Source organism: Erythrolamprus reginae, chromosome 10, assembly GCF_031021105.1.
Source record: "Erythrolamprus reginae isolate rEryReg1 chromosome 10, rEryReg1.hap1, whole genome shotgun sequence".
NCBI classification, from domain to species: domain Eukaryota; kingdom Metazoa; phylum Chordata; class Lepidosauria; order Squamata; family Dipsadidae; genus Erythrolamprus; species Erythrolamprus reginae.
This window is the reverse complement of record NC_091959.1, coordinates 15,339,000-15,366,733: the sequence shown is the minus strand read 5'-3', so window position 1 is coordinate 15,366,733 and position 27,734 is coordinate 15,339,000. Positions and strand designations below refer to the sequence as shown.

The following is a 27,734-nucleotide window of genomic DNA, read 5'->3' as shown; positions in this document are numbered from 1 at the left end:
TTTTTCAAAGTTTAATGCTCAACAGAAAAAAAGTGGTAAGTTCTAACAGTGTTAAACCATCACCAACATTACAAGTATGATTATTCCCAGGGCAAAACAGGCCATCACATCCCACCTGACATTACTCACTACTTGAAACATGTACTACAGCCTTTGCAATCACATCCTGCAGCCAATATCAGCCTACGATTGTTCAGAGCTCACACTGTAGTTCAATTGTGTTTTCTTCTTAATTTCACTTACGTAACTACAACATCAAACTTACTAGAATTAAAAGTGATGAAGCAAGTTAGTTACAAGTATATTTCCTTTCTTAGTGCTTTTAATTAACTTAAATTCTGGGCACTTTTATTAGTTTCAGATCCTGCATTTTAATGAGAAGTAAAGGCACATAACTTATGTGAAAACTTGTGTTGAAGAAAAATTTGATGGGCACTTCTTAATTTAGATTCAAAGCTGCATGGGGTTGACTTTTTTCCACTCTGAACAAATCGTAAGTCACGTAACTAATCCATTCTAAGTCATACATAGCTTATGCTAGGAACATATCTCGGTATCGTCTGCCATTGAAGATCTTTGATATACGGAGAAAATTGTTGTTAGAAAATAGTCATATTTTAATGCAATTGCTCTCTTCGTACTGATTTGCTAGCATCGCAGGCTGCTACTTTAATTAATATAATTAAGTGTTGAACAATATCCAAACTTCTATTTAAAAAAGGAACTTAGGATCAGTGGATCCAAAGCTTTGCAGTCCAGGTACTAGGTGATTGCATCCTTCTTTGGCACCCAGCCAATTCCAAAAAAATGCAGTTGTGCAAGAATTGTGCTCCAGGTAGATCCTGTGAAACACAACAGGAGCCTGCTCTGGAGGCTTTCATTAAAGCATGACACATGAATTTAGCCAACTGAAGCTGTCCCCATGCAAATGCATAAAAAGTGAGAACCTAAGTCCTTACAAAATTGGCATTATTAATGAAGCATCCTCACTGCATTCTCTATTTTGCAACAAGAGTGTAGAGTGTGACTGTTCTGTCGGGCTCTCTGGTAGACTCCTCTCGAAAATTCACAGGTACAAATTTCAGACACACACACGTTTGAAAATTCAAAACAATGTTCTTTATAATGAAAATTCACTTAAACTAAGCCCTCTTTTTGTATAGCAAAGAGCACTGGTCTCCAAACAAACTGGTACTTGGTACAAGTCCCTTATCAGTTCTGTGATACTTAGCTTGCAGCTGTGAGGCAATTCACAGTCCTTCTTCTTTCACAAAGTGAAACACACTTTGCTCTGGTTTAGTTTCAAAGCGGGGAAAAATAAGCACACAAAAGGTCAAACGCAGCAAAGCAGGCACGAAACACAATGATCAGATAATCCTCCTCAATGGTCAAACCCACAGGCTGCTATTTATAGCAGCCTCACTAATTACCACAGCCCCACCCAACCACAGGTGGCCTCATTTTCTTTGATAATAATCTCTCAGTTGTTGCTGCCTATGCATCGCTCTCCGCATGCGTGGTAGTATCATTAACTCTTGTTCCGAATCCAAGGAGGAGAGAGATAATTGATCTCCTTCTGAGCTGTCTGCCACACTCTCCTCCTCCCTGTCACTCATGTCTTCTTGGTCAGAGGAGCCTTCATCAGCAGATTCCACCGGGGGCAAAACAGGCCTGCAGCATGTGGATGTCTCCCCCACATCCACAGTCCTTGGGGCAAGAGCTGGGCCAGAGCTAACCACAACAGTGACTGAGTATATTGCTATGTGTTTCTGTGTGTGTAAGACAAGAGAGAGCGAGGGAGAAAGAGAGGAAGAGAGAGCGAGGGAGAAGGAGAGGAAGAGAGAGAGAGGGAGAAGGAGAGGAAGAGAGAGAGAGGGAGAGGAGAGACAGAAATTTTGCTTCCAAATTATTAAAGTGGGAGATTCTTCCACTTTTTGGAAAAAAAATAATCAAGGAAACCTATATTTGTATTAAATAAAATATGTCCCTCCGAAGCACCATATTGTGTACTTTCTTCTGGAGGAAAAAAGTTTTAAATAAGACCTATTATTGTTGAGGTAATTGTAATATTTTCTTTAGTGATCAAAGCACACTTATCAATGGAATAGATTCACGCATATTTATATCAAGATAATTAATAAACTTCCATCTGTTTTCCTCTTTGTGGACAAAAACTCAAGCATCAACCCAAATCTAATTCAGTTGTTGATGTACAAAAAATAGATATAGTGAAATCAGTTTAAATTATCAGTGTCTCAAAACATAAGCATTCATTGAAAAATCCTACTAGGAAAAATCTATCAAATCAGCGTTTAAAATACTGGCAATGCTGCCAACAGGTAGCCAATACCATAGATAATCTAAGATAGCATCCAAAGTACAAAATGGAGACCAAAAAAATGACCTAAAACCTGTGCATATTAAGCCATATAAATATTCAAAAATAATTACTGCGACGTGCAGAAATTGTGTCTATCATATCATGATGGCAAGACTGTGGGGCTAGCCTCTAAATCAATTTCTCAACCTTGGCAACTTTTAAGATGGATGATTAATAATAATAATAATAACAATAATAATAATGACAACAACAACAACAATAATAACAGAGTTGAAAGGGACTTTGAGGTCCAACCCTCTGCTTAGGCAGGAAACCCTACACTGCTTCAGACAAATGGTTATCCAACATCTTCTTAAAAACTTTAAGATAAAGTTTGGATTGAAGGTTTGACACTATTTTACTATAGTAATTAGGATTATATTAAAGGTATTTTTTGGTAATTATGTTATACTAACCCTACCTAACACCCACATTAAGATTTGTAAAACTTTAACTCAAATTTATTAACTTTTTTTTTTTTCTATAATAGTTAACATATATTTAACTATGTATTCTTTTTCTATATTTGAATGTATACTTTCATAAGAAGCGGGGGAAATACACCCCCACTTTATGTTTATTGTTTGTATGTATTTGTTTGTTTTTATGAAAAATAATAAAAAAATTGGAAAAAAAAATAAAAACTTTAAGATGGGTGGATATTGTTGTGGCCCGTCCACGTTCTGCACAGCTGATCATGGACTCTGAGGATCGAGAGAGGGCTGTGGGTTGGTATTTTAGGCCAGTGTTCTTGGCATCCGAATCTGATAGCGAGGAGGTTGGAGAGGATGTGAGGTCAGAGGTTGAAAGCCAACCAGGGCCTGTTGCACCTCCAGAGGTGCCCGTGAGTGACTTAAAAGAAGTGGAAGAGCCTTGATGCCAGGGTGCACAGAATTGTCAGTAGACATGAGTGGCTGAACAGGAGGAGGTCTCTGCGTGAATAGATCTCTAGAACACTTGGCCACACCTTTTGGCTACTTAAGGGTAAGCCTCCTGATGAACTAGTGCGGAAGTCAACATTTGAACATGAGAGAATGGCTGACCTGATTGTGCTTTTGGATAATTTCGATGAAGTACAAGTTAAGAAGGGGAAATCTGTATCTTCGGGCTTCCTGCCAACTCAAAGTGAGTCATGTTAATTAGAGGTGTGAGATCAAAGAGAAATTATTGGGCAGTTTACATTATTGCTTGAGAGTCTAATGAGCAGTTGTGATGAACGGACTTAATTCTGGGTTGCTGGTGTCTTTTAACCCTCCTTGCTACTAAACTATTAGAAATTATATGCTTAAATCTTGTCAAATCCATGTGTGTGAACCTATTTCTTGGGAGGCTCATTGCTAGGACAGAACAGATGTTCCAAAGAAATGCAGTTGTGCAAGAATTGTGCTCCAGGTAAACACAACAGGGGCCTCCTCTGGAGGCTTTCATTAAAGCATGACACATGAATTTAGCCAACCGAAGCTTTCCTCATGCAAATGCATAAAAAGTGAGAACCTAAGTCCTTACAAAATTGGCATTATTAATAAAGTATCCCCACTGCATTCTCCATTTTGCAACAAGAGTACAGAGTGTGACTGACTATATTGCTATGTGCTTCTCTGTGTGTAAGACAAGAAAAGAGAGAGGGAGAAGGAGAGGAAAAGAGAGAGAGGAAGAGGAGAGACAGAGAGGAAAGAGGGAGGGATGGAGGGAGGGAGAGAACAAAAAGAGAGAGAGAGAACAAAAGACCAAGGGAGAAAGAGGGACCGATGGAGAGAAAAGGAGAAGAGGGAGAGAGGAAAACAGGAGGAAGAGAGAGAGGGAGAACAAGAAAGGAGAATAAGAGAGATGGACTGAGAAGGAGAAAGAGATAGGAAAGAAAGAGAGAAGGGGAGAGGGGGAAAAGAAAGGGAGGGAGGGAGGGAGGGAGGGAGGGAGAGAACAAAAAAGAGATTGAGAGAACAAGAGAAAGAAGGAAAGAGGGGGGGAGAAAGGGAGATGGCAGGGAAGAGGAAAAGGGGATAGAGGGAGGGAAAGGAGGAGAGGTAGAGAAAACAAGAAAGAATAAGAGAGAGAGAGAGAGGGAGAGAGGGAAAGGGGAGGAAGGGAAGGAAGTAGGGGGGAGAGAACAAAAAAGAGAGAATAAGAGAGAGAGGGAGGGAGAGAGAGAGAGAACAAGAAAGAGAGGGGGGAGAGAGGAAGGAGACAGTGGGAGGGTGGGATGGAGAGAGGGAGAGAGAAGGAGACCAATGAACTGAAAGATCAATGGATCTGACATAATATTAGCAAGTCGCTTTTGTTCCTATTTGGTCACTTATTTTTCAAAAATGCAGCTGAATAATAGTTAAGAATGAGATTACCAGGAATATCAAGCCACACATTTTTACTAAGAGTGTACACAGTTTGGACTTGTTTCCCATAAAGTGTGATCATAACAAGCCTGTCTTTATTTACTCCTCAGTTTGTTAACACAGGTCATCCTCCACTTAACAGCCATTCAGAATTACAACTGAAAAAAGTGACTTACACTGAGGATAGCTATACCACTTGTGATCACAATTTTCAGCCTTCCCAGCTTCCAGCAAGCAACAGGGGAAAAGCTAGATTCACCTAAGAACCACAGTAAAAATGGTCATAAAATTAAATGTTACCATCTAATGCCTCGCTTAACAACCATCCCACTTAATGAGGATTTTTTTCAGTCCTAATTGTGTTTGTAAGTCAATGGCTACCTGTATGTTTATTCTGGGCAATCCACGTTAATCAGTATGATTTTGACTTAAATGTCTTTTTTTTAAAAAAAGGCAATACTCTTTTTAAATTGAGCGAAAATACTATTTTCCTATATCCACTGAAATCATTTCTCAAACAGAAACAACGAAACTACCCAAAAAAAATCGCCTTGAGAGTCCACAGCATCAGTAAAATGAAATCTTCCATAATTTAAGCAAAGAATGCTACTAAGATACTATTGTATCAGGAAATGTATGTTTCCAAGTCCTCAATTTCTTGTGAAGGGCAAAATGACAAGATTGAAAATGCAACAATGCAGCAACGAAGCTTCTAGGCTTTTAAAAACAAAACTTGGAAATGTTCCTTTTTAAAACCAGGGTCCTTCATCCTCCTCTTCGCCCTCATTTTCATTCAGGTAAAGAAGGGCAATTTTCTTTTCATCCGAAATGACCGACCGTTGGTCAACCATTCTTTGGAGTTGCACAGTTTGATCAAACGTGGACTCCTCGGACTTTTGTTCACTTTCTGGGTCTTTCCAAACCTCTTCCCGGCTGCCTTCAGGTCCCCTGTTGCCTTCTTCTTGCCTGCTGGATACAACTAGGGTCGCTTGTGGATCTCTCCCACTCATTTGGCTTACGTCCATCTGAAAGGTGAAGGACGTTTCTTTCTGTCCGATTCTGATTTGCCCGACAGATTTGCTGTTTTCTCCATCCGGGTGAGGAAATTCCACACCGCTGAAGAGTTGAGTATCAGGACTATGGAGCCTTTGCCCAACCTGAATGTGATGTGTTGACCTGCTAATCTCTGTAGGACTTATTTTTTCTAAGGTGTCTTCTTGTGAAGAACCGATTCCTGGAGATTCCAAAACAAAATCTTGAGACATGATGTCAAGGCCCTGGACCTCTTTCTGTCCCAATTTAATATGATGTATTAACCCTTCAGAAGAGAACATCTGCCCAAATTCACTCACCTTTTGGTGCTGTTCAGAAATGGGCTCTGTAAAAGCAATTTGCTCGCTTACAAATTCCTTTGGACTTAATTTGATATGTCTGATTGTAGTGTTAACACCCAGCACCTTCTCCTCACCAAGTGTGACTGAACCATCTTCTGGTGTCTTGGAACCTTCATAAATGTTTGGGTCAGATGTCCCAAATGTAATCTTGTTTACTGTTTCTTCAAACAGATTGTGGTCTCCAGTGGAAAAAGGCACTTCATATATTTCTCGTTCAACGTGTATTTCTTTGGGATCGAGTTGGATGTGTCTTATTGATGTGCTGATTGCTGTGGGATTTTTTATCTGTGAAAAGGTGTCCCTTCTGTTATCTGATGACAAGTCTGAAGTTGATCCCTCAAACCTGATTTCTTCAACAATTTGTTTTGAATCCAGTGTGATATACTTGGAGGATTTAACATCACTCGAAACCTGGATCTGAGTATAATTTTCAGGATCACTCACTTCTTCAGATGTATAAATAGGACTGGTATAAATTATTTTTTCTGTGGTTTCTGTTGTTTCAGGACTCAATTTTAATTCCTTCATGAATTGACCTGCATCTGTTGACACTCCTGTTGTAAAGTCTACTGTTCCAAACTCCAGAGTGTCAGAAACAGGACCTTCATAAAAGACATGTTCGGTCTTACGAATTTTAGTTGAATCTACTGCAACATGTTGGATGCGTTTGTTGATATCAAATGGCTCCTTAGAAGGATGGGCCTCTTCTCTCTTACGGCTTTCTTCTGTGGTCCAAGGTGTGGAGGAAACATCTACGTGATGTTTTTCATCCTGCCAAGTTTCTGGTTCTTGCTTTATGTATTGATCAAAGCCACCTTCATTTGGTGACCCTTTGGACAATTTCATCAGATCAGTCACTTCACCAAGCAATTCTCTACTCAACTGGTCAGGGTCTATTGTCTGGGATAAGTTAACCTCTGCAACGATACTAAATAAACCTTCTTTTTCGGGGTGCTCTACTTTTTTAATATCCACCTCCAAAGTTCTGGAATCAGTTTTATCCTCTTTGGTGAGTTCACCGAGTTCCTGTTTTACAAGTCCTGGAAGAGTTGCTTCAAGTTTTCCTAGCGCCTCTTTCAACTGATGTTTAGGATCCTTTGAATCGCGAGCAAAAACCTCCTTTATTGACTTCTGAAATTCATGTGGGATTTTAATCTCCTTCTCAATAACTACAGATTCAGCATGGGCCATCTGTTCTTTGGAGGGTTCCGCCTTTGAGATAAAGGGCTCGGCATCTGCACCAATTACTTGATAAATCAATTCTGGTGAAGCCATGCCTTCCTTTATGTTGGTTTGAGACCCTTCCAGAAATTCATCTTGCCAAGAATATTTCACCGTTGATTCTTCTTCAAAATGGATTTGACCATAGGTGGAACTTTCTCCTTCCTCGTATCCAAACGAATATTCATCTGGAGTGGAAACAAAGTACTTTTCTTCATCCACATCATCATCTCCCTCAGTTACTTCTTCCACATGAGACACAATCTCATCGGGTTGTTTTTTCTTGAGATCTCCAGCAACACTAGTGGTAGCTTTCTCTTTATCATGATGGTATGGATGTTCTCTCGTATTGAGAAGCGTGTCTTCTGCTTCCTCTACTTCGAATGGGGTTGAAAACTCCACCCTTTCATCAACTATAGTTGCAGGCTCTTCAAAGATCTCAACTTTAATGGTCCTCTTGGCCTTGTCTTCCATTCCTTTCATCCCAACATTAATTATATCGTCTAGGACATTTTTATCTAAACTTCCCTCAGTATCCTCCAATACCTTTTTAATATCTTTCTCTAAGAAACTCCCCAATTCAGACTTATTAGACACATCAAGGTCATCTTCTTGAACTGTGGATTCTATGCTGATCTTGGTTTTCACTTTTCCATCCTCAGAAATTTCTTCCTTTTCGAAGGAAGTTATTTTAGCATCGGGAAGAGGTCTTTCCTCTGAAGACTTTTGTACAAAGCCTTTAAGGATGTCAGAAACAATGTTCTCTGCTATACTCTCAGTGAGCGAAGTATCTATTTTAGAATTCTCTTCTGGGCTTCCATTACCTTGAGTCATTTCATTGCCGAGTTTAAATTCAACTTCACTTTTTGCTTCTTCTGGAGACGTTTTGAAGCCTTGCAGTGTTATCTCTACGTTGTGATCCTTCTGTAGGGTTTTGCCTTTGGTGTGTCTTGAATGAACGGGGACTTCAATAGTTTCTTGGCTTTTTGAGGAGATATCCACAATTTCCTCCCTTCCAAATGCTGCTGTATGTTCTGGAGTCTTCTTTACTTCTGCCTCCACTTTAATCTGTTCCTTCCACTTTCTAGAAGGCATCTTATCTTCCATTGATTTCTCTTCCTTTCTCTTATCTTTAAAGATGCCCTCTTCCACTGTATACTCTCTGTTCTCCATGCCTTCCTTCCTTTCAGCCTCCTTTCGAATGGTTTTTTCTGCCCCATACAATTTCTCAAAGTTCCTCATGGCAGAATCTGTTGCTTCTTTGGCCAACTTTTCCTTCTGATCAACTCCTTCTTCTTTGTCTTCTTTTCCGGGTTGGCCCTCTCTGAGGTGACCCAAAATTCCTTCCCTTGTCTCATATTGGCTTCCTTTAGAAGAAGACGTTGAGCTGTAAGATAGAGGGGAAGCGATGATTACGGTGGCCCTGATGCCTTCAGAACTCATTGGCTTTTTCATTTGCTCCTGAAGGATGGTGGACTCTTTCAAAGCAGACGCCATACTTCCCGTTTCGGTTGTCTTCTTTTCAGGCGCCAGTGGCCTTGGCTGACGGTCACTTTCTCGGCTCATCCGGTAAGGCAACATAAAGCTATGTCTTTCTCTTTGTCCCATCAGGCTTTTTTCATGAGTCACGTGCCTTTCAGTAGCAATTGAGGGATGCTGTCCCAGCCTGGAGGGGGGTCTTGGTAGCGCTTTTTTCTGAGGGAGAACTGTTTGCCTTCTGCCACTTCCTGTCCTAGATGAAGACACCACAGAGCAGCTCATATTTGTTTGTGGGAATTTATATCTTAGATCAACATTTGGGATTGTGGGAAGAGCTCTCTTTCCTTTCTCCTGTTGATAAGCAGAGTATCGGTTGCTACACTCGTAACGCAGATTTCGGTTACCTGCCAAGAGATAAATGAAAATGGATATTAATGCCATGTACTTATTACTTTTACTTATTCATTTATTTTGTTACACACATAGAAACATAGAAGACTGACGGCAGAAAAAGACCTCATGGTCCATCTAGTCTGCCCTTATACTATTTTCTGTACCCTATCTTAGGATGGATATATGTCTATCCCAGGCATGTTTAAATTCAGTTACTGTGGATTTATCTACCACGTCTGCTGGAAGTTTGTTCCAAGGATCTACTACTCTTTCAGTCAAATAATATTTTCTCATGTTGCTTTTGATCTTTCCCCCAACTAACTTCAGATTGTGTCCCCTTGTTCTTGTGTTCACTTTCCTATTAAAAACACTTCCCTCCTGGACCTTATTTAACCCTTTAACATATTTAAATGTTTCAATCATGTCCCCCCTTTTCCTTCTGTCCTTATTTTTACTTATTTTTACTTATTCATTTATTTTGTTGCACACCTTTATTATTTTTAGAAATAACTCAAGGCGGCAAATATATCCAAGTCTACGGAGAGGGGCAGCATACAAATCTAATAAATAATAATAATAATAATATCCAACACTCCTTTCTCTTCGTATTTTTCCTACAACTGCAACAATCCTGTGGTGTGAGTTGGTAAAGAGAGTGACTGACTCAAATTCCCCATCTAGCTTTCATGGCTCAGGCAGAACTAGAACTCACAATCTTCTGATGATTGGTCCAAAGTCAGTCAGCCAACTTTCATAGCTAAGGCAGGAGTTGGACTCACAGTCTCTAGCTTTCTAGTCTGGTGCCTTAACCACTAGACCAGTGTTTCCCAACCTTGGCAATTTGAAGATATTTGGACTTCAACTCCCAGAATTCCTGAGCCAGCAAATGCTGGCTGGGGAATTCCGGGAGTTGAAGTCCAGATATCTTCAAGTTGCCAAGGTTGGGAAATACTAGACCACATAACAATAAGCTTTAGGCTTAACTCTAATCATAGTCTGAACCTATTAAAAAATAGATCCGGTTTGTTATCAGTTCTATTCATTTTTGCATCTTTTTGCAAAACAAAAGATGACCATTTGGGCTATAGGGTCTTATAACTGTCCCAGTTTTTATATATATTTTTTATTATGATACATTGCCAAAGCAAATAAAATTTGCCCCGCCTAACAGGCACATTATTATTTTATTTATTAAATTTATATACTGCTCGTGTACTCTGAAAAGTGACAAAATGATACTTTGACACACAAAATGAAATGCAAACCTATGACACGTATTCAGTGTGTAACTACTGCAAAAAATTTACAAGGAAGCCAAAATAAAGCTGATTCTTTCAATCAGCTGATGTGAAATCCAGTAGACAAAACAATAATTATATTCACACTACACTTACTTACGTAATTCAAATATAACTATACAGTTTACAAATTGCTATATTCCTTTCTTATTTTGCAGGATAAATCCTACAATTCTCAGCACACACAGTCCTTGACTTACAACCACCATTGGGCCCAGAATTTCCATTACTAAGCAAAGTGGTCAAGTGAGTTGGGCCTGATTTTACTACTTCTGGGGCACCATTATTGAAATTACTGCAGTTGTTAAGAGAATCCAACTTCCCCCATTGAGTTTGCATGTCGGAAGCCCCTGATTTTACAACCTGGGGCAAAGCTCACTTAACAACTGTCTTGCTTAACGACAAAAATGTTGGCCTCAGTTGTGGTCATAGGTTGAGGATTACCCATATATGGTGTATCTAATTATACAGGCTTCATATAGTTTGGAACAAAGAAGGAATGCACATTGACCCATTTCTTCTGCTTTTAAATGCATTAATATAATTTTCATCTTTCGTACCTTGGGGTAACCGTCTCCCATGTTCTTCGTTCCACATGAGAATCCATTGGCTGCCCTCTGCTTCTAGCAAAGCTCTGTCGTGCGGGAAAACAAAATTGAATTAATAACAAATCAAGATGTGCGTTTGTCCAGTACAGTATATCTCAATCAGAAACACGAACCAAGTAACCTTGCTGGCTGCTTGGCCCCTATAAGATGGGTGGATGTCAATTCCCAGAATTCCCTAGCCACTTTAATCAAGGTCTCTAAACCAGGGGTCTCCAACCTTGGCAATTTTAAGCCTGGCGGACTTCAACTTCCAGAACTTTGCTGGCTGGGGAATTTGACACTGATTTAAATCAAGAACATTCAACTTAATAATTTAATAACTAATAATAATTTATTAGATTTGTATGCCGCCCCTCTCCGCAGACTCGGGGCAGCTAACAACAATAATAAACACAACATGTACTATCCAATAATAAAAAAACAACTAAAAACCCCTATTATAAAACCAAACATACACACAAACATACCATGCATAACTTGTAATGGCCTAGGGGGAAGGGCTATCTCAACTCCCCCATGCCTGGCGGTATAAATGAGTCTTGAGTAGTTTACGAAAGACAGGGAGGGTGGGGGCAGTTCTAATCTCCGGGGGGAGTTGGTTCCAGAGGGCCGGGGCCGCCACAGAGAAGGCTCTTCCCCTGGGGCCTGCCAAACGACATTGTTTAGTCGACGGGACCCGGAGAAGGCCAACTCTGTGGGACCTTATCGGTCGCTGGGATTCGTGCGGTAGCAGGCGGTTCCGGAGGTAATCTGGTCCAATGCCATGTAGGGCTTAAATCTTTCACACTGTAGCATTTGCAGAACCAGAAGGAAAGGCATATTACATGTCCACCTACGGAGTGAATTAACACGGCATGCGATTGAAATTCGGTCTTCTATGTGCTATTTTTTTAAATAGAATTGGAAAGATAGGGGAATTTTGCATATTGGGATGATATCATTGGAAAAAATGCTGGAATATGCAAAATGTGCCGGTGTCTGGAGGCTGTTTGGGCCTGGATGGGTGTCAACAGACTCAAACTCAACCTGGATAAGACGGAATGGCTGTGGGTTCTGCCTCCCAAGGACAATCCCATCTGTCCATCTATAACCCTGGGGGGGATTATTGACCCCCCTCAGAGAGGGTGCGCAACTTGGGCGTCCTCCTCGATCCACAGCTCACATTAGAGAAACATCTTTCGGCTGTGGCGAGGGGGGCGTTTGCCCAGGTTCGCCTGGTGCACCAGTTGCGGCCCTATTTGGACCAGGACTCACTGCTCACAGTCACTCATGCCCTCATCACCTCGAGGTTCAACTACTGTAATGCTCTCTACATGGGGCTACCTTTGAAAAGTGTTCGGAAACTTCAGATCGTGCAGAATGCAGCTGCGAGAGCAGTCATGGCTTACCTAGGTATGCCCATGTTTCACTAACACTCCGCAGTCTGCATTGGTTGCCGATCAATTTCCGGTCACAATTCAAAATGTTGGTAATGACCTTTAAATCCCTTCATGGCATTGGACCAGAATATCTCCGAGACCGCCTTCTGCCGCACGAATCCCAGTGACCGATTAGGTCCCACAGAGTGGGCCTTCTCCGGGTCCCGTCAACTAAACAATGTCGCTTGGCGGGCCCCAGGGGAAGAGCCTTCTCTGTGGCGGCCCCAACTCTCTGGAACCAACTCCCCCCAGAGATTAGAACTGCCCCTACTCTCCTTGCCTTTCGTAAGCTCCTTAAAACCCACCTTTGTCGTCAGGCATGGGGGAACTGAGACATCTCCCCCGGGGAAATATACAATTTATGCATGGTATGTTTGTATGTATGTTTGCTTAGTAAATGGGTTTTTAAAAATATTTTAAACTATAATTTAGATTTGTCATGAATTGTTTTATTTTGTTGTGAGCCGCCCCGAGTCTTCGGAGAGGGGCGGCATACAAATCTAAATAATAAATAATAAATAAATAAATAAAATAAGCATCATGTCATTATTGCAAACACAGTTAGTCCTTGACTTAAGACCATTATTGAGTTCACTCTAAGAAAGAGAGCAGAGAAGAGTCTCAACCTCCCTTTTGCATCACAGTGATCAAAATTGAATGCAGTATTCCAAGTGTGGCCTTACTGGGGCATTATAAAGGAGTATTAACATTTCACATGAATAACACTTTATAATGCCTTAGTAAGGCCACACTTGGAATACTATGTTCAGTTTGGGTTGTAAATTGAGGATTACCAGTATAGGAACTGACACGTGGACTCTATGTTCAATCTACTCTATCTTCAAAGTAAGTGTAGGAGATGACCAGGCTGGAGGGAAGGGTTATAATGCATTATCATCAGTCATGAATCCCTACAACCCCGCATTAAGTCCAGCCTACCTTGAATGCCTCTCTTATCTTCCGCTCATTTCTATTGACCATTAGTGGAACAGATTCTTCTAGAGTGCTTAAGCTTGCAATAAATCTTTATAACCATTTTTTTGAACCATTTCTCTTGATTTTCCCTGGAGCTTGATTGGAAAAAGTCACTGGATGCTTCAAGCAATTCAGATGAACGGTAATATTAAATAAGAAAAATCAATAGCTCTAATTGACTATAAGAAAGACAGCGGTCTCTATTTAGAAACATAGAAACATAGAAGTCTGACGGCAGAAAAAGACCTCATGGTCCATCTAGTCTCCACTTATACTATTTTCTGTATTTTATCTTAGGATGGATCTATGTTTATCCCAGGCATGTTTAAATTCATTTACTGTGGATTTATCTACCACGTCTGCTGGAAGTTTGTTCCAAGGATCTACTACTCTTTCAGTAAAATAATATTTTCTCATGTTGCTTTTGATCTTTCCCCCAACTAACTTCAGATTGTGTCCCCTTGTTCTTGTGTTCACTTTCCTATTAAAAACACTTCCCTCCTGGAACTTATTTAACCCTTTAACATATTTAAATGTTTCGATCATGTCCCCCTTTTCCTTCTGTCCTCCAGACTATACAGATTGAGTTCGTGAAGTCTTTCCTGATACGTTTTATGCTTAAGACCTTCCACCATTCTTGTAGCCCGTCTTTGGACCCGTTCAATTTTGTCAATATCTTTTTGTAGGTGAGGTCTCCAGAACTGAACACAGTATTCCAAATGTAGATTTGTTAGGATATCTTTTTCATTGTAGTTGCTGACAATTGCTTATTCTGAGAAACAGAATTTGTGAAAAATATATCCTTTGAGTCTTTTAAATTATATTAAATATTTAATAGTTAATATCAAATTAAATTAAATTTAATAATTAATATTAAATATAAATAATATCTATATAATAATTAATAAAGTTATAAAAGAATGTTTAACATAGTTAAGTACAATAAATCAGTTTTAATTGCTGGTAAAGAAATATCTCCGTGAGAAATGCTAAAGTTAAAATTATAGCAATATAGACATTCTCCTACAGCTGCTATTAAATGCTGGGTTCATTAAAGGCAACAAGTACAATATTTTAAATTGTGTAATCTCTCAAAACCACATGTTCAGTTTTGCTTTGCCAACTGCTTAGAGCTGATAATGCAGGACAACTATCTATGCTTTATAAGGAGCTTATTTGGAAATGTTTGATAGCTAAGATTCCTGGAAAGCAATATGAAATTTAACTCATTTGCCTTTAAAGACTCACAATATTTTAAACCTTACTTATTCTGTTCATTCGGAGTTATGAAACAATAATGCAGCCAAAGAGTTTCTTTCATTGATTTGTAATCAGTTTAAATATTGCTACACAAATTTAAATTTCAATTCATATTTAGTTGGTTATCCACCAAGACTCTGAGATCTCTTTCACACTCACTACTGCTAAGTGAGGTTCCTCCCAGTCTGTATGCGTGTCTAGGTTTTTTTTTTACCTAGGTGAAGGACTTTACTTTTCTCGATGTTTTCTCGATATTTTTGGTTTATAGTTATAAGATTTGCACGCCATTAAGGGCACTAGCTTCTCACCAGCCTCTTTGAATTCAAGCAATAGAAAATGGCTTTTTCTCCTCCTTTCACTCAGTCTCAGAGTCCTTCCCTCAGCCTCTCTGAATTGAAAATGAAATTGGAAATGGCTTTTTCCCTCCTTTCTCCTACTTCCCACCTAGTAGTTCCTCCCCCTGGCTCTGTGAATGGTCTGTGTTTGAATAATCTGTATAATCACTAAAACACAGAAAATAATTCGATTAGGTCCCACAGAGTCGGCCTTCTCTGGGTCCCGTCGACAAAACAATGTCATCTGGCGGGACCCTGGGGAAGAGCCTTCTCTGTGGCGGCTCCGGCCCTCTGGAATCAACTCCCCCTGGAGATTAGGACTGCCCCCACCCTCCTTGCCTTCCATAAACTCCTGAAAACCCTCCTATGTTGCCAGGCATGAAGAAATTGATATACCATTAGCCGTTTCAGTTTATGTATGGTTTGTTCAGGCTGTAAAATTGTTTTTAATATTGGATTTGTATACTATGTGTTGCTTGATGTGAGCCACTCCGAGTCCCCAGAGAGGGGCAGCATACAAATCTAATAAATTATTATTATTGTTGTTGTTGTTGTTATTATTATGTGTATGTTTGCTCCAGAGTTTAAATTCTTGGCCTTTTCCTCCTGGCTTTTCCAGCGAAAGGATAATTTCTTTTCTCTCCACAGGTTTGAGAAAATGATGAGTATAATGTACAAATAACCGTTTTATCTGCCCTGGCTAATCACTAGGTCTTGCCTTGGACCAGCTTGTATTTGAAATGCAATGGATTTTCCTTTCACTGGAGACAAATTTTACAGAAGAGCCCTTCACTCCTCCACTCGAAACAGAATACCCTATGAGACTAGACTTTCAATCCTGGGCCTAGAAAGCATAGAACTAAGACGCCTTAAACAAGATCTAAGTACTGTATTGCCCACAAGATCATATGCTGCAACGTCCTGTCTGTCGGCGACTACTTCAGCTTCAACCACAACAACTCAAGAGCACACAATGAATTTTAACTTAATATTAACCGCTCCAAACTTGAGTGTAAAAAATATGACTTCAGTAACCGAGTTGTCGAAGTGTGGAACTCATTACCGGACTCCATAGTGTCATCCCCAAACCCCCAACACTTTACCCTTAGATTATCTACGGTTGACCTATCCAGATTCCTAAGAGGTCAGTAAGGGGCGAGTACAAGTGCACTAGAGTGCCTTCCGTCCCCTGTCCTATTGCTCTCCTATATCTCCTATACCTTTCCTCTATTCCTATATCTCCTCTTCTATTCTTTCATTGATATGTTCTATTCCTATATCTTCTTTTCTATTATTTCATAGATATATTTTACTATGAGTATCTCCTCTATAACCTTTATCATGTATTTTACTATGTGTATATAGATATATACCCACTAAAACCCTCATTGTGTATTGGACAAAATAAATAAATAAATAAATAAATAAAATAAATAGAATGACAGAATTGAAAGAGACCTTGGAGATCTTCTAGCCCAACCCTCTGCTCAAACAAAACACTCTATACCAGTCATGGCAAACCTTTTGGGTTCACGAACCAAAAGGATGTTTGGGCGTATGCTAGCACGCGTTCACATGCCCACACCCATTCCTTCCCCCATGCATGTACACCCCCCTGTTCTGCCCCTGCGCACAAGCCCCCACCCCCACCGTCCCCGTCGATGTGCATAGGCCTCACTGAAACCTGGAATGGTGAAAAATTGGCCAAACCAGCAAACCGGAAGTTTGGAAAAATGGACTTCCAGTTTGCCTATTGTGCTGTTTTTCACACATCAGAGTCTTCAGGGAAGCTTCCTGAAGTCTCAAAGTGTGAAAAACAGCACAATGGGCAAACCGGAAGTCTGGTTTTTGAACTTCCAGTTTGCCCACTGGGCGGTTTTTGCACTCCGGGGCTCAGCTCTCCATCCTTATGAGGTCAGTAAAGGTCAATAAAAGGAGGACCGGGATTATTGGGAGCAATATACAAATAATGGTTCTACCTAGTAAACCACCCAGAGAGTGTTGTAAAAGCATTATTGGGTTGGTAAATGTTGTGGTTAGCTCTGGCCCAGCTCCTGCCCCAAGGACTGTGGATGTGGGGGAGACATCCACATGCTGCAGGCCTGTTTTGCTCCCAGTGGAATCTGCTGATGAAGGCTCCTCTGACCAAGAAGACATGAGTGACAGTGAGGAGGAGAGTGGGACAGACAGCTCAGAAGGAGATCAATTATCTAGCTCCTCCTTGGATTCAGAACAAGAGTTAATGATACAGCCACGCATGCAGAGAGCGATGCATAGGCAACAACAACTGAGAGATTATTATCAAAGAAAATGAGGCCACCTGTGGTTGGGTGGGGCTGTGGTAATTAGTGAGGCTGCTATAAATAGCAGCCTGTGGGTTTGGCCATTGTGGAGGATTATCTGATCGTTGTGTTTCGTGACTGCTTTACTGACTTTGACCTTTTGTGTGCTGATTTTTCCACGCTTTGAAACTAAACCAGAGCAAAGTGTGTTTCACTTTGTGAAAGAAGAAGGACTGTGAATTACCTCACAGCTGCAAGCTAAGTATCTCAGAACTGATAAGGGACTTGTACAAATTACCAGTTTGTTTGGAGACGAGTGCTCTTTGCTATACCAAAAGAGGGCTTAGTTTAAGTGAATTTTCACTTGTACAAATTACCGGTAGTGTTCTTTGCTATACCAAAAGAGGTCTTGGTTTAAGTGAATTTTCATTATAAAGAACATTGTTTTGAATTTTCAAACGTGTGTGTGTCTGAAATTGTATCTGTGCATTTTTGGGAGGATTCTACCAGAGAGCTTAACAGAACAGTAAATAAGCCTAAATTCTATTGCTATTTTATCCCTGTAAGAAGTATCCAGAAAAACAAATCTGAAGTTCTTCACTAACTTCTTCCCAACTGAAGTCCTTGAAAGCTTTAACTATGACAACAGAAAGCAGGAATGCAGGAAGTTTGACTAATGATTGTTGGCTCCAGAACAACACAGAAGTCACTAAAAATAAGTCCTGAGACGAAGCACTCACTGTATATGGCAAAAGGGAGCGAAGCACATCTTTAAATGCGAGATCTCACAGCATGAACTGCTAGAAACAAGCCGTGCATTAATATTAAATATTGGAAATAAAATAAAAACCACTTGCCAAACCCAGCAAGGAAAGAAAGAACGGCAGATGCTCAATTGCTTCTTATTTGTCTTTGGTCCATATCTATCTATCTATCTATCTATCTATCTATCTATCTATCTATCTATCTATCTATCTATCTATCTATCTATCTATCTATCTATCTATCTACCTAGCTAGCTAGCTAGCTAGCCTATTCTGCCAGGCTCTCTGGTAGGAGCCTCCCGAAAATTCAAGGGTACAAATTTCAGACACACACACATTTGAAAATTCAAAACAATGTTCTTTTTTTTTTAATAAAGTTTTATTGATTTTTTAAAAAAAATTACATAAAACAAACATATAACAGTGCACAGTGCATGTGCCCATCACCTAACAATAACACACACCCCATCACCCCTGCCACCCATATAAGAGGATTCAAAAAAGATTTAATTATTTATCTGTTACTCCTTGGCTCTATCTTGCGTCAAGTATTACTAAAAGAGTGATTGCAATTTATTTTTCGTATTTACATCACAGATTCTACTTAACATATAATCTTTTACCTTATTCCATCGCGCCATCAACTTCTCCAATTTATTCTCATCAAAATTGTTTAATCTTATTTCCATAATTTCAAAATGTATGTGGTCCACCATGTACCAGTACCAATTTTTTAATGTCCATTTTGTAGAATCTTTCCAACCTAATACCATTACCGCTTGGGCACTTTCCAATGCTGCGGCTTTGATTTCCTTGAATTCTCCTAATTCCCTATATTTAATTAAAATTGCTATTTCTTTTGTAATTATCCAGTTAATGTTTAACATTTTGTTAATTTCGTTCTGCACTACATTCCAAAATTTCTGAATTTCTGCACACTCCCAGAGCATATGTATAAAAATTCCCTTTTCCTGGCACCCATGCCAACATTTACCCTTCTCTTTCCCCTGGAAGTGTGCAATTTGTACTGGTGTAAAAATTTTCCTTCTCATCTCTCTAACTCTCGTATTTTTAATCTTATATATATTTTCTATTATTTCTTTCATTTCCCCTTCATCTATTAGTAAATCGTCTTGCCAGCATCTTGTCAAACTTTTTGTTACTTCCTCTTCCATCTGCAATAGCATTCTGTATATATTGCCGGCTTGTGCTTTGTTCTCATTTATCTTTTCTCTTATTATTTTTTCTAAGCAATTTTCTTCTCGTAAGAAAGCTTCTTTATTCTCACTTTTATTTAAATATGTACTTATTGCATTAATCTGCAACCATTTCTGTTTACCAATCCACCATTCCAATCGAGTTCTGCTGACTCTTCCATCTTTCTCATATAATATTCAATTCTCGTTATCCCTTTACTATTTAATACTTTAATGATTCTACTTAAATGTTCTTTATCACAAAAGTCAAAATAAACTAAGCACTCTTTTTGTATTGCAAAGAGCACTCTTCCCAAAACACCCGGGCAGTCTGTACAATTCTCCTTAAGCAGTCATTAAGTACTTAGCTAGCAACTGTGAAGAAACCTCACACCCCTTCTTCTTCCAAGGAAGATAGATAGATATCCCCACCATCCAGTCAGAGCTGAAGAAGCTTCTGGGATGAGAAGTGAAACATCTTCAAAGACAAACGTAAAGTCCAGTTGTCTCCTGAAAATACGCCTAGATCTAGATGTTGTGACCGGCAATCTCCATAGATACTGAACAACTGTGTGACTAACTTCCTAACTGCAGTGATTCACTTAAAATCTCCGGCAAACAAGGTAATTAAATGAGGCAAAACTTATCTAACTTCCTTCTTACTTAGCAACAAATAATCTGGGTTCAAAAATTGTGATTGTCGTGGACTACCTATATTCTTGACGTGAACTTGACAATGTGACAATCCTGGGTCTAGAAAGCCTAGAACTACGGCACCTAAAACATGATTTAAGTATTGCCCACAAGATCATATGCTGCAACGTCCTACCAGTCAATGACTACTTCAGCTTCAACCGCAACAACACAAGAGCACGCAACAGATTCAAACTTAATACGAACCACTCCAAACTTGACTGTAAAAAATATGACTTTAACAATCGAGTTGTCGAAGTGTGGAACTCTTTACCGGACTCAATAGTGTCAACCCCTAACCCCCAACATTTCTCCCTTAGACTATCCACGATTGACCTCTCCAGGTTCCTAAGAGGCCGGTAAGGGGTGTACATAAGTGCACTAGTGTGCCTTTCGTCCCCTGTCCAATTGTCTTTCCTTTATCTCATATATCATATATATTTTCTTCCTTCCATATATCTTCTCTTCTATTTTCACTTTTATTCTTATATATATTACTTCATGTTTATTTTCTTCCTATGTATTTGTGTATGGGACAAATGAATAAACAAATGAATAAACAAACAAATAAACAAACAAATAAATAAATAAACTTCTAGCAAGCCTCTTATTCTTTTTTTATTCACCAATGAGGTTTGGCTGATCCCTTATATGCTTTGAACATGAGTTTTATCACTACTGGCAGGCAGAAAAAGGAAACAACAACTAAATTCTGGGGTTTACTGGTTTTGTTCCCTGTGATGTGATGAGTCTTGCTGAAGTTTATTCTTTTAAAAAGTGAAAGTATTCCAGAACTGCATTTGGTTCTTTCAGAAGGATTAATTGTATTATGAAGTCGCACCCAGTGGAGGAATTCCTTCAATTCAAAGTTATTACTCAGACAAGGAGAAGCATTAGGGCTCTTACGCAAAAGGAAACATGGAAAAAGAAATTATTGGTTGCTTCAAAGGGAGCAGAGATTCTTTTACAATGCCTTTTTTATAGTGGAACATTTGCAGAAATTAGGTTAAGAAGTAGCACGAAGCAGAAGTTAAATCTGGCATTTTAACAGAGTGATCGACTAGATTTTGGATTTTTTTTCTTTGCTTAGCAAAGCTTTAAAAAAGAAACCTTCCAAATCTGATTGGCAAATCAACTTTAACTGTAAATGTCACAATTTAACAATTTAATTTTGTAAGAATTCCAAGATAACAGGATCAGTTGATTGCCAATTAAGAAACAGATGGACATACCTGGATAACTTTAAAAGAAAACATTTTGTTTCAAACTAATCCTATACTAATCTCTTTGATACAGGTAGTTGTTGACATACTGTCAGTGCCCCAAATAGCATCTGGGAAATAAATCAGATTCCAATTCAATTCTCTCATCCAAGGTTCAATTTATTAACAGAGACATGTTGGTCACGTCGTTGCCAATCCCGATACTAACTTCCTTCCAGTTCCCCATCTAGGTTAAGGTTCATCCCCCATCCCCACACCCACAAATTCATCACAAGGACCAGTCTGAGTGCAGGGATTTCAGTGACCACCTCCTTACATCTCAGACTTTCAAAGAGGCCAAATTGTTGGTGCTCGCATGGCAAGCGCTAGTGTATCAGAAAGTGCCCAAATGTTTGGCGTTTCAAGAGGTCATGTCTCATAAGTAATGACTGCTTTTGAAAGAGAAGGGAAAACGTCCTCAGCCAAGCACAGGTCTGGTCGAAAGTCGAAGTTGTCTGACAGAGACCATCGGACTCTAAAGTGAATTGTTAGAGCGGATGGCAAGACCATAGCTCCTAAAATCACTGCAGAGCTCAATAGACACGTACAGAACCCAGTTTCCACAAAAACTGTTCGAAAGGAGTGTCACAAATCTGGATTCCACGGAAGAGCTGCAAGGTGTACATGCCTTGTAACCTTACTTTCCCGATAACCTTCATATATTGTCACCCACATCTCCTGCAAGGTAAAACCATTCTTACCTGTAAGTTTCAATTTCAAGGCTGAGTCCAGCTTTCACTTGCAGGAGTTCATGGTAATCCTTCAGGTACTCCGCAATGCACATGGTTAGGTAGTTCTTCTCTTCTTGGAGGGCTTCGATTATCATCTGGAAACACAGAAATTATGATAAGTGTTCAGGGGGCACAGGTCACACCCATAATTTTCTGTCACTGAGCAAGACAGTTGCTAAGACAAGATTTCCCCCATTTTGCAATCTTTCTTGCCACAGTTGTTAAGTGAATATTACCGTTGTTAAGTCAGTCACATGGTTGTTAAATGCTTGGCAGAAGGTCACAAAAGACAATCACATCCTTTTTGGGACAAGATTGAGGCTGACTCTGTAAACCACACAGAGAGGGCTATAAAGCCTTGTGAAGTGGTGTATAAGTCTCAGTGCTATTGTTGTTAATGGGAATAAAATGTTTGCCACTGGAAATTGAGATAGACTTTCACCTAAGGCTTATTAAAAACGGCAGCTGCAGGGACAGGAACTTTCTCAAAACAACATTTATGATATCTTTTCTACAGAGAGTAGGGCCTTTCCTCAAGGCCCTACTCTCTATAGAAAAGATATCATAAACGTCGTTTTGAAAAAGTTCAGAGAAAGTTCCTTTTCCCTTCTAATATAAAATCATTGAGGCCATCTAAGGTGACTGATGGCCTGGAATCCAAAACAAAGCAAAGATGTTTTATAATTAATTCGCAAACTATGCTGCCAAAACGCATTGCAATAGCCATTAGCTTAGTGGCTCTAGCAGGAGACCAAAAGCTCGAAAGACAAAACTTTTGGCCCCGGTGACCGATCCCTATTGAATCCTGGGATAGTTCTGTTCACCTTCTGTTGTGGTTAGCTCTGGCCCAGCTCCTGCCCCAAGGAATGTGCAGGTGGATGTGGGGGAAACATCCACATGCCGCAGGCCTGTTTTGCTCCCGATGGAATCTGCCGACGAAACCTCCTCTGACCAAGGAAGCGTGAGTGATAGGGAAGAGGGGAGTTTGGCAGACAGCCCAGGAGGAGATCAATCATCTGTATAATCGTTGGATTCTGAACAAGAATTAATGACACATCCACGCATGCATAGAGTGATGCATAGGAGACAACAACTGAAGGATTATTACAAGAGAAAATGAGGCCACCTGTGGTTGGGTGGGGCTGCTGTAATTAGTGCTACAGATTAAAAAACCAGCGTGCTGGTTTAGCCTTTGGCAGTTTATCTGATTCATTGTTTCGTCAAGATCGTGGTTTTTGTGCTGTTCAAGATTGCGTGTGGACTCTCTGGACTTTAGAATTGGACTCAATTTCCCAGTTATTGGGTGAGCAATTGGATTGCATTTCACCTGTGCCTTGTGTGTACCAGAAAACCCCTTTGACATTTAAAAAGGGAGCTGTTTCTGTTTTTCTGTTTATAAAAACTTTTGGGTTTTCCTTTTATCGTGTGGTGTGTGTCTTCCTGGACTAATTACCCTGTAATTACGGGCGGTTGAAACACGCCGGCAGAACACCTTCATTCGTGTAATAAATATATTGCTTATCCAGATCGCCCCAGAGATATATTTATTAAACTTTCCTAGCTGCTTTTTTCACTCAATGGTACAGGTGTCACCACACCTGTTTCTTTATACAGATTCCAATTGGCTGTTTGGGACAAAAAAAACAGCTGATTGCCATTCCATCTGACTATTTTACAGTCTTCTCCTGAAGCCAACTTTACTGTGGCAGGCTGCCCTGAGTGAAATTTAAACCTGGCCATGCTATTCTCAACAGGAGACGTTGGAAAGGGTGACATGTCTTAGTTTCTCTCTTCCAGAGAGAACATTTTGTCCTGGGCTTGGACAGTGGAAGCCAAAATGTGAGCCATCCAAGCGTTTTGTTTTGCTTTGTGGGGATAAGTTGGAAGAAAATTTCAGACTGAATTTGTTGCCCCATCCACTAGATCAGTGATGGTGAACCTTTTTCTTCTTGTGTACCAAAAATAGGAGTGTGCGTGTGCTATGCTGGCTGGAGAATTCTGGGAGTTGAAGTCCACAAGTCTTAAAGTTGCCAAGTTTGAAGCCCTCTGCTTTAATGCAGTGTTTCCCAACCTTGGCCACTTGAAGATATTTGGACTTCAACTCCCAGAATTCCCCAGCCAGCATTCGCTGGCTGGGGAATTCTGGGAGTTGAAGTCCAAATATCTTCAAGTGGCCAAGGTTGGGAAATACTGCTCTAATGAGCAAAGACAATGAGGAATCCAGATTGAATTAACAACCATGTTACTAACTTAATAAGTGCAGTCATCCCCCTAACAACCGTTGCATGAAAAGGGACAAAAAATGGGAAAACATTCACTTAACAACAGTCTTTCTTAGCAACACAAACGCTGCACTCAATTGTGGTCATAAGTCAAGAACAACTTGTAGAAGAGTCAGACATTGCAATAGTCTTTTAGCTTAGCCAGATGTGTGTATTTAGCCTTTGTGAGTTTGTCCACCAAGTTATTATTTTATTTATTTATTTATTTTATTTATTTATTGGATTTGTATGCCGCCCCTCTCCGTGGACTCGGGGCGGCTAACAACAGTGATAAAAACAGCATGTAACAATCCAATACTAAAACAACTAAAAAACCCTTATTTATAAAACCAAACATACATACAAACAAACATACCGTGCGTAAATTGTAGAGGCCTAGGGGGAAAGAATATCTCAGTTCCCCCAGGCCTGATGGCAGAGGTGGGTTTTAAGGAGCTTACGAAAGGCGAGGAGGGTGGGGGCAATTCTAATCTCTGGGGGGAGTTGGTTCCAGAGGGCCGGGGCCGCCACAGAGAAGGCTCTTCCCCTGGGTCCTGCCAAATGGCAAAAAGGCTGTGACTCCTGAAATTGTGTTGGCATTCAATCCCATTTCAACAAAATTATATTGGATACGGGTAGTCATTGCAGCCATTCATTTAGTGACCGTTCAAAGTTATAACGGCACTGAAGATTCGCTTAACAACCATGTGTACTAACCTGACAACTGCAGTGATTCATTTGACATGTGTGTCAAAAAGGTCATAAAATGGAACAAAAGTCACTTAACAAATGGCTCCCTTAGCAGCAGAAATTTTCGGCTCAATTGAGGTCATAAATCCAAGATTACCCATACTGACAAATGCCATATTTATAAGTAAGGATGTCAAAGTATAAACTTGATTTCTTGCTTTATCAAAAGGGTTGGTTAAAATACCAGCGGGAACATGGTTTGGGGGCAAATTATTCCCTCTATCAGCTCTCTTGAGTTGAAATACCTCCGAGAAATACCTCCGAGACTGCCTTCTGCCCACAAATCCCAGCGGCCAATTAGGTCCCACAGAGTTGGCCTTCTCTGGGTCTGGTCGACTAAACAATGTCATCTGGTGGGACCCACGGGAAGAGCCTTCTCTGTGGCAGCCCCGGCCCTCTGGAACCAACTCCCTCCAGAGATTAGGACTGCCCCCACCCTCCTTGCCTTTCGTAAGTTATTAAAAACTCATCTTTGCCACCAGGCATGGGGAAATGAACACACACCCCAATTGTCAAGGCTGGTGTATGGTTTGATTGGATTGTGTGATTATTTTATTATAAGGGTTTTAAATTGTATTTTTTAAAAATTGGATTTGTACACTGTTTATGTTGTTGTGAGTCGCCCTGTGTCGTATTATTATTATTATTATTATTATTATTATTATTATTATTATTATTATTATTAAATGGGGAATAACTTTAACCCTGTTTTATAAGGAGGTTGCAAACCTTCCCTGAGATTTATTTATTATTTGGATTTTTAGGCTGCCCTTCTCCAGGGGACTCGGGGTGGCTTACAGCATAAAAAATAGAAAATCAGCAATATAAAATCCTACCCTAAAAGCTACATTTGAGAATCCAAATACTAAAACCTCCTCTTAAAAACTCAAAATATTTTAAAGCATTCAACCAACATTCATTTCATCAAAATCATAGTATTCGGCCAGAGCAAGGCATCTGTGCTCAACAGCCCATCAGTGCAAATTTCTGGGGGGAGTTGGTTCCTGTTGTGGCTGGGGGATAATAGCCGGACATAACAGTTCCAAAGGACTGGAGCAGCACAGAGAAGGCCCTTCCCCTAGGCCCCACCAGGCAACATTGCTTGGTGACGGTACTTTGAGAAGGCCACTCTGTGGGACCTGACTGGCCGCTGGAATACATGAGGCAGGATCTGGTCTTAAAGCCATGTAGGGATACCCATTATGTGTGTGATGCTTGGAGGAATGAAAGCATTAGAGGAAAACTAAATTTATTATTAATGAATCAGTGGAACTGCCTGCCTCCAGAAGTTGTGAGTGCACCATTGGAGTTCAGTGTCAAATTTATAAGTTACAAACACTAGTTTGTCCCAAAAGCGACTGCCTGCGAAGGGTCATGGATTGGGGCTGAAAGGAGAAAATGGAAGCAGTGTGCTCCGTCCAATAATTGGGTAGGCCAGGTTGCCCTGACCAAAAACATTCCACCGCTGGAGGTTTTTTAAGAAGAGATGGACAGCCATTTCTCTCCGGGTGGAGAGAGGGACAGTGCGACTAGAAGACCTCCAAAGTCCCTTCCAACTCAGTTATTCTGCATTCTGCATACAACCACTACTTCGGATCGCTTCGCGGAGTCTGACAAAGTAACGCCAAGTCCGAAAAGGAAGGCGAGTCACCTTTTCCTACAGGCTGTTTAAAAAAAGAAAACCCGGAACGCGGCCAGAAACTTTTCCGACGTCCAACCGGCTTTCTAGAAACAACCCACAAAGGGCAACCGGAGCTTCTGGACGCTTCAGCCCCCAGAATCCTGGCGAGTTCCACCGGTCTCCGCCCGACCTCCCTCTCTCGCCCTGCCCGACGGCCTCACCTGGTACTCGGCCAGCTGGGCGCCGTGGCTCTCCTGCTGCGCCAGCCGCTCCTCTTCCAACCGCTCGCCTAGCGCGCAAAGCTCCTGGCAGCGGCGCCACAGCTCCTCGAGGCGGCGGCGGCTCTCCTCGTTCTGGGCGCGCAGCTTGCGCAGGTCTTGGTGGCCGAGGCTTTCCTCCAGCTCCTGCAACGCCAGCAGCTCGGCCTCGTAGCGCTCCAGGCTCTGCGCGCAGCTCCAGCTTAGCACCAGCGCGTAATCGGCTTCCAGCTGCCGCCTCTCCAAGCGCCCAGCACTGAGGACGCGTGGGGCAGGGAGCAGCGCAACAGGCAGCTGCTTGCGCGCTTCATGCAGCTCTTCGTGCTCGGCCAGGAGTTGCTCCAGGAGCGCCTCCAGAGCGGCGCAGTCGACCCGCAGATCTGCCAGTTGCTGCTCCTGCCGGGCCAGCTCGGGTTCCAGGCGGCGGAGGCGCAGCTCTCCAACTTGCGCGCTCAACCTCTCCAAGTTCTCCAGCTCTTGGCGCAGCGCGTCCCGTTCCAGTTCGGCTTCGCCTTTAGTTCGGCTCAGCTCGGCCACCACGCAGCGCAGCTCGGCCACTTCTTGCTCCGTCTTTTGCCAGCGGTAGCCGCGCCCTTCCCGCTCGCGCAAGGCGGCCAGCTCGTGCGCCAAGCGCCGGTTCTCCAGCTCCAAGTCCCGCACCCGCTGTACGTAGAGCTCCAGGCGGGCGTTGAGCTCCCGCAGCTCGCCCTGCTCGTCCATGGTCGGCCGATTCCTTTCTCCGGCTCCCAGCCCGGCCCGAGCAGCTCCTCCGAGGCGCACTGCCCACTCTTTGCCCGCGGGCAGCTGCTCCGGCGTTTTGGAGACG

General features: G+C 41.2%; 1 protein-coding gene across 1 annotated transcript; it reads right to left on the bottom strand.

The window, feature by feature from the left end:
- SYNM (synemin) lies at positions 1 to 27,734 on the bottom strand. The gene is made up of 4 exons (XM_070763487.1): positions 26,873 to 27,734; positions 21,990 to 22,114; positions 11,056 to 11,129; positions 1 to 9,208 (listed from the first exon to the last, which is right to left on the bottom strand). The coding sequence occupies exons 1-4, from the start codon at positions 27,626 to 27,628 to the stop codon at positions 5,460 to 5,462; spliced, it is 4,704 nt and encodes a 1,567-aa protein (XP_070619588.1). The 5' UTR covers positions 27,629 to 27,734; the 3' UTR covers positions 1 to 5,459.

Excerpts from the sequence above, each read along its gene's own strand:
- SYNM (XM_070763487.1), bottom strand. The coding sequence starts at position 27,628 with ATGGACGAGCAGGGCGAGCTGCGGGAGCTCAACGCCCGCCTGGAGCTC. Across the intron at positions 11,130-21,989 it reads CTTGAAATTGAAACTTACAG|AGCTTTGCTAGAAGCAGAGG; the intron begins GTAAGAATGGTT and ends CCCGCACGACAG. Across the intron at positions 9,209-11,055 it reads TGGGAGACGGTTACCCCAAG|GTAACCGAAATCTGCGTTAC; the intron begins GTACGAAAGATG and ends ATCTCTTGGCAG.